At 40.0% G+C, this 10,206-nt stretch overlaps 1 protein-coding gene across 1 annotated transcript; it reads right to left on the bottom strand.

Moving 5' to 3' along the window:
* Nucleotides 1–8,615: 8,615 nt before the first annotated feature.
* On the bottom strand, nt 8,616–9,416 carry LOC145766641 (uncharacterized). The gene has a single exon (XM_082578355.1). It carries the CDS (start codon nt 9,414–9,416, stop codon nt 8,616–8,618), a length of 801 nt encoding a protein of 266 aa, XP_082434481.1.
* Between the last annotated feature and the right edge of the window lie 790 nt (nt 9,417–10,206).

Here is a 10,206-nt window from a genome sequence, read left to right as displayed (position 1 = left end):
CTGCATACACAGTTCACTTGTTTTATATACACTTTGTGTCTGATAGCTGCATGTTATTTCTAGTTTTCTTTGCAGAAGGTTGTGGCCAACCCAGCCATGACATCTGTCTGTGGGCTAAGTCAAGCATGTAACTTTCCTAAACCCTTTAACGGTGCACACAATGCATTCAACCATTCGTAGTGATGATATCATTATGTCCTCTGTTGTACTCACTCATGTACTTGAGCATAATTGTACCACTCTGCATGTCTGTGGTGTTGTTTGGTACATCCGGAGTACCATTCGACGTTTGGAGAGTACTAAGATCTGCAATAGACATCAAGTTCTCCCTTCCACATTGTTTTCTTCCATTTTTTTTTCGTATACAAGCCATAATCCATTTTGACGATTGTTTGAGAACCGTTCATCCAGAAGTATCTTGACTGAGTAACCTCATCTTGACAAAATCTTGCCTTGTTTTTCTTTTGTCTATTCGCACGTACAATTACCGAATCATTGTACACATACTACATTTCACTGACATGGAACACACACTGTCACGCATCATGTTGTAGCAGTTGATTCGTTTATTTTTTTGTATGTTTGCAATTGTTAGCAACATTTCTGTGTTGGAGTAGTTTTCACTCTAAGCAACCGCAATTATTGTTAACCCAGCAGCCGTCATGCTGTTATGTTTTGAGTAAGTTTGTGAGCATCATTTTTATTATTGTATGATAAGTCATTGTTTTATGTTTGAACCATTCCAAGTTAACTACAACGTCATACCAGGGTAGACTTGGGCAGCAACCCCGTCGATAATTGCATTTGTTTACCTATCTTGTGCACGTTTAATGATCAACCGACAACACATAGTTTTGGCCGCATAATTTGAAAGAAAACTAGTGCTACAAACAAGACTGTTATAAAGATTCCTGCAAACGCATCAGTCCGAGCCACCAGCATCTTCATCGAGAAGTCACGCCAAGAAGCATGTCGATGTTTGATCATTTCATCAACTCATGATCTAATCATCTGGCGCCAAGTGATGTGGCGTTCCCCTTTACAATTCTGCCTGCGTCTGAATAGTTCTGTCCGCTAGAGGTCGCCAAGGCTGGAACGTGGCTCGCGCCGCGGATGAATACTAAACAGAGACTTTTGAAAACAACAACTCAGCGATCGGACGTGAAGGAAAGCGATACACAAAAGACAATAAAGAAATGATATTCGGAAATCGGAACATGGCTACAAGGTTGAACCTGGACTATTGATTAAGGACATTATTCTATTAAGTAATATTACTGTGTGTGTAACCTGGTCTGCCCTGGTGACCTTCATTTGTATTAGCTTCTACCATTGTTAATTAATGTTATTGCGTTTACTTTGAATTATTATACTACTTCTACAATGCTTACTTTAGTGTGGTATTAATAGACAGTGCACTCTAGAAGAGATAAGGTTAGAACATCGCCCCTTCTGAGCTAGGAGTCGCATGTCGGTAGTGCTTAGCGTACACTATTCGACCACCTACAACCCATACGCCAAATGGGTTCTAAAATCACTTTGAATGGTCGATGCTGGAGCGACGTAAAATCGAGAATTGCACAATCCAAACAAGCTTTCATCAAAATGGACAAAATACTGAAATCTAATTCAATCTCTCTAAACACTAGAATAAGAATTTTACATGTGTACATTTGGTCAGTTCTGCTATATGGCTGTGAATCCTGGACTGTATGCCCGAAGATAGAGAAGAAGATCAACAGTGCTGAAATTTGGTTCATTCGTAGAATGATGGGAATTAACTGGATGGATAAAATCACTAACGAAGAAGTGTGGAGACGCTCTGGGTGCACCCCTGGCGTCCTCATCACAACCATCAAAAAAAGGCAAATGACATTTATCGGGCATGTCTACCGCAAACGCGGAATTGAACACTCGGCAATGATGGGGCAATTTCCTGGTCAGAGGCACCGGGGACGTCCACGTTTGGAAATCTTCAAAAATCTTTCAACATGGACAAACCAAAATTTTGAAAACCTAATTAGAAGTATGGACAATCGATCGTTGTGGAGACTCACGGTAGCCGACGCCTTATTCAGGCATGGCCGATGATGATGATGAATGTATATAATATTTTGCAAAGCATGCAAAAACAACATAGATTTTGACGGAATGGCCCGTTTCGGCTAGTCCGATTAGGCTAGTCCGATTGGGCTAGTCCGATTCGGCTATTGGGTCATTCCATATCAACTCAGCCACCCATGTACTGTATATGGCACCTCTCAGATTTTGCTGAAAAGTTGTCATACTATACCTTAGGCTACTAAACGAAATAATCCTAAGTTTTAGATCAATATCTCAAACGGTTTTTTCATGGCGGCCATTTGAATTTCTGGCGCTACCCTAGTTTTTGACTTGGGGGGGGGGGGGTTAGCGAATAGCAATTTCAACCATTTTCAGAGCCCCATAACAAGAAAAAACAACATCTCTTGATGCATAAGTGTTAGGTGAGTCATCAAACTCCTGTTTTTTTGCCTCGTATAAGTGATTTTTTCAATTTTCAAATGCTTTTAACACCCAAAACAATTAAAATATTTCTCTAAAACCTAATTATTTGTAATATTTGGAAACTTTTCTTCTGCCAACTTGAATTTGGGAGTTGTGGTGCCATTAATAGAGATCTTAAGGGGGTCTGAAAACCCTATCAGGCAGAAATGGTCCTTTTTTACCCCTATGTTTAGAGCCCCAAATGACCTTGTTGGCATTTTATGGTCATGCTGAGATTTATACCAGACAAACACATGCATTTATTCTTTCATTTCATGAAATAAAATCTTTGAGTATCAAACTCCTTCACTATGAATTTTATGTTTTTAAAACGTAACATTTTGGTCATTTTTGGCAAATAATCTCAAGTCCTTAATGTAGGTCAGAAAAAATTCAACAATGATTTATCATGAAAACAGTGAAAATAAGTAGGTACTATGCTTGGTGATCATAAACATTGGAATGCTGACACTGTTGACCATTAATTTATGTTCAAAATGATGCTTTCACCTTCACCTCTTCTCACCCATGAAAAAGTACCCACCTACAATCAATAAGCTATTATGTAGAGATAAAATTGTAGAAAAATGATCTATCCGTTTTCAAAAAATAAATTGTTTTCAGTTTGCACTATAATTCTGCATTATGTAAAATGCTTAGCTCAAATCAATATTCCAATTGTGCAGTTGTTGGTACACCACTCTCACCAAGAAGTGAACAATGCTTAGGGTCCTGTAGATGGGTCCATTTAGGAGTAATTTTTTGGGTAGATTTTCAAATTTGGCAAAATTATCTATTCACCTGATTTTGTATTGTTTTTAAGATATTAATGATTTTTTTTTTGTCATACTTGATCTAATGTTAAAGGTACAAATGCAAAAGAAGCTTTTTCTCGTCAACTTAAGGGAATTGTATGTAGTTTTTAAGCACCACACAAATGAACAAATTAATTTCTCCTAGTTTTGTGAACTTCGGCCAAAGTGGTGTCTACCAGTGAACAGTTCAAGTATGCATTCTGTTTGTGTGTGTGAGTCACATCAAAATGCTAAATTACTCATCCAAGCTATTCCAATTCAAGAAAATTACAAGGAGTTATTGCAACAATTGGTCTGCAGCACAAATAAAAGGGAATGCATGATCCATCTTTGTGACTCATGCCCAGGAAAGGAAGGACTGCAAGCTTACTTTAAAACGATATATTTGAAAAAAATGACTTTAATGTTGATGATACTTTGGCGTATAGGTTGTAGGTGGTCGAATAGTGTACGCTAAGCACTACTGACATGCGACTCCTAGCTCAGAAGGGGCGATGTTCTAACCTTATCTCTTCTAGAGTGCACTGTCTATTAATACCACACAAAAGCAAGCATTGTAGAAGTAGTATAATAATTCAAAGTACACACAATTTAACATTAATTAACAATGGTAGAAGCTAATACAAATGAAGGTCACCAGGGCAGACCAGGTTACACACACAGTAATATTACTTAATAGAATAAATGTCCTTAATCAATAGTCCGGGTTCAACCTTGTAGCCATGTTCCGATTTCCGAATGTCATTTCTTTATTGTCTTTTGTGCATCGCTTTCCTTCACGTCCGATCGCTGAGTTGTTGTTTTCAAAAGTCTCTGTTTAGTATTCATCCGCGGCGCGAGCCACGTTCCAGCCTTGGCGACCTCTAGCGGACAGAACTATTCAGACGCAGGCAGAATTGTAAAGGGGAACGCCACATCACTTGGCGCCAGATGATTAGATCATGAGTTGATGAAATGATCAAACATCGACATGCTTCTTGGCGTGACTTCTCGATGAAGATGCTGGTGGCTCGGACTGATGCGTTTGCAGGAATCTTTATAACAGTCTTGTTTGTAGCACTAGTTTTCTTTCAAATTATGCGGCCAAAACTATGTGTTGTCGGTTGATCATTAAATTTGCACAAGATAGGTAAACAAATGCAATCATCGACGGGGTTGCTGCCCAAGTCTACCCTGGTATGACGTTGTAGTTAACTTCGAATGGTTCAAACATAAAACAATGACTTATCATACAATAATAAAAATGATGCTCACAAACTTACTCAAAACATAACAGCATGACGGCTGCTGGGTTAACAATAATTGCGGTTGCTTAGAGTGAAAACTACTCCAACACAGAAGTGTTGCGAACATACAAAAAAATAAACGAATCAACTGCTACAACATGATGCGTGACAGTGTGTGTTCCATGTCAATGAAATGTAGTATGTGTACAATGATTCGGTAATTGTACGTGCGAATAGACAAAAGAAAAACAAGGCAAGATTCTGTCAAGATGAGGTTACTCAGTCAAGATACTTCTGGATGAACGGTTCTGTAACAATCGTCAAAATGGATTATGGCTTGTATACGAAAAAAAAATGGAAGAAAACAATGTGGAAGGGAGAACTTGATGCCTATTGAGGATCTTAGTACTCTCCAAACGTCGAATGGTACTCCGGATGTACCAAACAACACCACAGACATGCAGAGTGGTACAATTATGCTCAAGTACATGAGTGAGTACAACAGAGGACATAATGATATCATCACTACGAATGGTTGAATGCATTGTGTGCACCGTTAAAGGGTTTAGGAAAGTTACATGCTTGACTTAGCCCACAGACAGATGTCATGGCTGGGTTGGCCACAACCTTCTGCAAAGAAAACTAGAAATAACATGCAGCTATCAGACACAAAGTGTATATAAAACAAGTGAACTGTGTATGCAGTCCTGTTATATACAACACATGTTGAGTCTTTAGAGAATTGGTCATCCAGAATAAATACCTGCTGAAAGAGAATCTACAACTGCCTGAAAAGAAAAGAGCTGATATATTTCCTCGCACTGGTCCTAATCTAGTTCCTACTACAAGCAAAGAAACTATGGTATGTAAGAACATACAGTGAGAGGACAGACTTTACACTTGCACATAATCATTGAGGTGTGCAGGAAGAGTTACATTACGACCACACCTCGTGCGACGAACAGTAGTTGCGGTCGGTGTCACTGAAGTCAGAGGTGGTGAAGATTTAGGTGTAGGCTGATTGTTCACCTCTGGCATATGTGCAGCTTTTAAGCGATCAATGGATACAGTTTTCCTATTGTCTTTAATGTCTAAAGTAAAATATTTTTCATTTCTAGAGATCACCCGGTAAGGACCTGTGTAACGTGATTGCAGAGGACATGCAGTTGCATCTCTTCTAATCCACACATACTCACATAACATAAGCTCTGGGTCAATATGGCTTTTGTGTTGTGGGTGGGGTCGAGTTGGTGAAGGCTGAATGTCTTTAAAATTATTTTTCAGCGTCTTTACAAACTCATGCTGAGGAACAGCAGCAGCAGTTCCTTCAACCTGAAAATCTCCTGGCATGGCCACGGAGGCACCATAAAGAAGCTCTGCTGGAGAACATTTCAACTCTTGTTTGACTGTATTGCGCATAGAGAGTAGCACAAGGGGTAGATTATGGTACCAATCACCTGGGTTGTTACAACTACGTAGAGCATCTTTCAGTCGTCTATGCATGTTCTCTACTAGGCCATTGCATTGCGGATAGTAGCTAGTAGTTCTATTTCGACGACAACCAATAAAATTCATGAGCTGACCCCACAAATTTGATTCAAACTGAGCTCCTCTGTCAGAAGTGACAGTTTTAGGCACTCCCATCTGTGAAACAAAACCATACATAAAGGCATCTATTACGGATTCTGTAGAAATGTTCTTCAAGGGCACTGCCACTGGCCAACGAGTAAAACGATCTACTGCTGTAAATAGGTATTTATAGCCGCTTGATTCCGGTAAGGGACCTACCAAGTCAATGTGAATGTGTTTAAACCGTGACTGAGGCATTTTGAAATCCTTTAATGGAGCAATGTTGTGGCGAATGACTTTGCTTCGTTGACAAGACTGACACTCTTTTACCCAGCTGGCAATCTCTTTTCGCATGCCTGGCCACACAAAACGCCGCGAAATAAGATCATGAGTAGCCCTTACTCCAGGGTGACTTAATGAATGCAACTGGTCAAAGACCATCTTTCTATATTTTAATGGAATTACCGGTCGAACCACAGCAGTTGAAGTGTCACACCATATGAGTTTATCTTGAACACCTGGAATAGCATACTGGTCTAAGAACAGCCCAGATGCCTGTGGATTGTTGAGCATGCTCTGAACAGCTTCATCACACTCTTGGGCTGCAGCCACTTCGGAGAAATTAATGCCACTTTGCACATGTAGCACACCATTAATTTCAATTCGAGAAAGAGCATCAGCAGTAAAATTTGCAGACCCTTGAATGTGTTTGATGTTTGAAGTAAATTCTGTGATGTAGCTCATCTGTCTGACTCGCCTCAAGATAGATTGATTAGATTTGGAAAGGAATGCACTTACTAAAGGCTTGTGATCAGTGAAAAGAGTAAAATCCTTTCCTTCTACATAATGATAGAAATGTTTAAGAGTACTGTAGGCCGCTAATAACTCCCTATCAAAGGCAGAATAAGATTTTTGTGTCTTATCCAGTCGTCTCGAAAAGAAAGCTACAGGAGACCAGGACCCATCAATTTTCACTTGCAACACACCACCTATTGCTGTGTCACTGGCATCAACCATCATACTTAAAGGAGCATTTTCCAGTGGATACACCAAAATTGATGCTTCAGCCAAAACTACTTTGCTGTCGAAAAAAGCTTTTTCTGCAAATTTAGTCCACACAATCTTTTTATCAGCACGTGTTTTACCAGCAATCAAGTCATTGAGAGGTGCTAAGCATTGAGCTGCATGTGGTATGAATCTGTGGTAGTAGTTTATCATGCCCAGATATCGTCTTAATTGTTTTGTTGTTTCAGGCAAGGGGATTTCAGAAATTGCCTTGACCTTGTCAGGGGTGGGTCGCACACCATCCTTAGACACCAGATGCCCTAAAAACAGTAATTCACTCTTACCAAATTCAGATTTTGTAGGATTGATGATTATTCCATACTCATCCAGCCTGCGGAATAACTTATGTAAATGCATTTTGTGGTCTTCCTCATTTTCAGAAAATATAATTATGTCATCTACATATGCCATTACGTTGGTTAAACCATGACAGACATGATCAATGAAGCGTTGAAAGGTGCTGGAAGCATTTCTTAATCCGAAAGGCATAAAATTATATTCAAACAGACCTAAAGGACATGTGATGGCAGTCTTATGTCTTGACTCGGACGACAAAGGGATTTGGTGGTAAGCTCGAACTAAGTCTATTTTACTGAAGATAGAAGAACCTTGCAATCTGTGCAACAACTGATTGATCAAAGGTGTAGGATACATATCAGGCACTGTTTGGACGTTTAAGGAACGATAGTCTCCACACAGACGAAAAACACCAGAGTTTCCTTTAGGTACCATATGCAGGGCTGAGGAAAAGTTAGAGTTGGACCTACTAATTATGCCTGCTTCCAGGAGCATGTCAATTTCTTCTTTGGCCGCTTTTAATTTTTCAGGTGACAAAGGGCGAACGCGTGCAGAACAAGGATAGCCAGTGGTTTCACTAGTGTGGGTGATATTGTGCTTGATTGGTTTGTTTTTGTTTGGTGGACGCGTTAAATCAGGATATTTTTCTAAAATTTGTAAGAAGGAATTGGTGGCTACAAATGCTTTGGGTGCACCTACATGTGCTACCATTTTTGGGTAAAGTGGCCATGCAATCGACTGGTTGACACTTCTCAGACAAGATTGACTGAAGTCGACGCATAAATTAAAATGTTTGAGAAAATCAGCACCAAGAATATTTTGAAATACTTCGGCCACTACAAAAATCCACCGAAACCTTGAAGTTTTATCACCAAACTGCAAGTTCATAGTTCGCTGTCCAAAAGTGGAAATGGAAGTTCCATTCACCCCCACTAAAGAATGACTATGTGTTTTTAAATGTTTTTCAGACTTATACGACCTAACCAAGCTTATTTCAGCACCACTGTCTATCATGAAGCATAAACCTGACTTGTGATCCCTAATGTGAAGAAGTGGACTGTGACTTTATGAAATGGAAGTTTTGTTGCACTGGGCACAGTCGATCTCGCAGTGCAACCTACCAGTTTCCCTGGAAAGAGCAAGGAGGGTTACATTTGTGAGCATTTGCACCAAACCGTTGGTGATAGAAACACATTGTATTGTGTGTTCTAGCCACGCGAGAGTAATTTGAGGGTGGAGCTTGTGGTTTTGGTGCAAACCTAGCATGTGATGGACCTGTGTTCTGGGAAAAAGCTTGGCTTGGAAGAGTCCTCATTAATTCTTGCACTGACTTGGTCAATGACTCCAGCTGTAAATTTACTCTAACCATTTCAGACTGCTGGGGCTCTTTGTTTACAGCACCCACAAAAGATAAAGGGGCAGTATGCTTCATAGCATGGTCTGCTGCTATTGCATACTCCTCTAGTGAAGCCTCATGAAGTGGTGCCAATGCAATTTTAACCTCTTGTGGAAGTTTGTCGACCAATATGGACTTCACCACAGAGTCGGACATGTCTGACTCCGAGATATTTATTCTCATGTTAGCCACAAATTCCGAAGGTTTCACATCACCTAACTGCTTGACAGAAACTAACTTTTGAATTTGGTCGCATAAGGGTTCTGTGAATTTGCTTATCAGAAAGCTTTGGATGTCCGGGAATTGCTTTTGTCTTGCCAAAAGTGGTTGCACTGCAATCATAGTTGATGAATCCAGACAAGACATTAAAGCTTCAATCTTGTCTGAATCCTCAACTATGCTCCACTTCTGGCACACTCTATTGAAATTAGCAAACCATGCCTTAGGGGCAGATTTGCAAAATTCTTGGGTGACTCGTTTACCCGGTTTTAAAATGGAAGTTGTTGGGTTGTGCTCTGTCATCACGCTGTTACTAATGTTTGGTGAGATATAAGAGTTATTTTGTGTGATGCGTGATTGGTGGCGTGTATTGTAGGTGTGTGTAGCCACAATGATAACAAAAAATGATTAGAAAAAAAAGATTAAGTTAGTCTACACACATTATGGTATATAAATTTACACAAAACACTAACAGGCAATGCACTGCTAGAAGAAGGCTTTGTCGGGGGTCACCAGTTTGGCGTATGGGTTGTAGGTGGTCGAATAGTGTACGCTAAGCACTACCGACATGCGACTCCTAGCTCAGAAGGGGCGATGTTCTAACCTTATCTCTTCTAGAGTGCACTGTCTATTAATACCACACAAAAGCAAGCATTGTAGAAGTAGTATAATAATTCAAAGTACACACAATTTAACATTAATTAACAATTATGGTAGAAGCTAATACAAATGAAGGTCACCAGGGCAGACCAGGTTACACACACAGTAATATTACTTAATAGAATAAATGTCCTTAATCAATAGTTCAGGTTCAACCTTGTAGCCATGTTCCGATTTCCGAATATCATTTCTTTATTGTCTTTTGTGCATTGCTTTCCTTCACGTCCGATCGCTGAGTTGTTGTTTTCAAAAGTCTCTGTTTAGTATTCATCCGCGGCGCGAGCCACGTTCCAGCCTTGGCGCCCCTAGCGGACAGAACTATTCAGACGCAGGCAGAATTGTAAAGGGGAACGCCACAATACCATTTCTTACAAACAATGGGTGCACACTGACAGGACAACACTTGTGTCGATGCAAAATTCAGTCCAGGAAT

This window comes from Aplidium turbinatum, chromosome 3 (genome assembly GCF_918807975.1).
Source record: "Aplidium turbinatum chromosome 3, kaAplTurb1.1, whole genome shotgun sequence".
NCBI lineage: Eukaryota > Metazoa > Chordata > Ascidiacea > Aplousobranchia > Polyclinidae > Aplidium > Aplidium turbinatum.
Note: the sequence above shows the minus strand (reverse complement) of the source record. Positions and strands in the feature narration are given on the sequence as shown.

Coding starts and splice junctions, on each gene's coding strand:
- LOC145766641 (XM_082578355.1), bottom strand. CDS start 9,416: ATGACAGAGCACAACCCAACAACTTCCATTTTAAAACCGGGTAAACGA.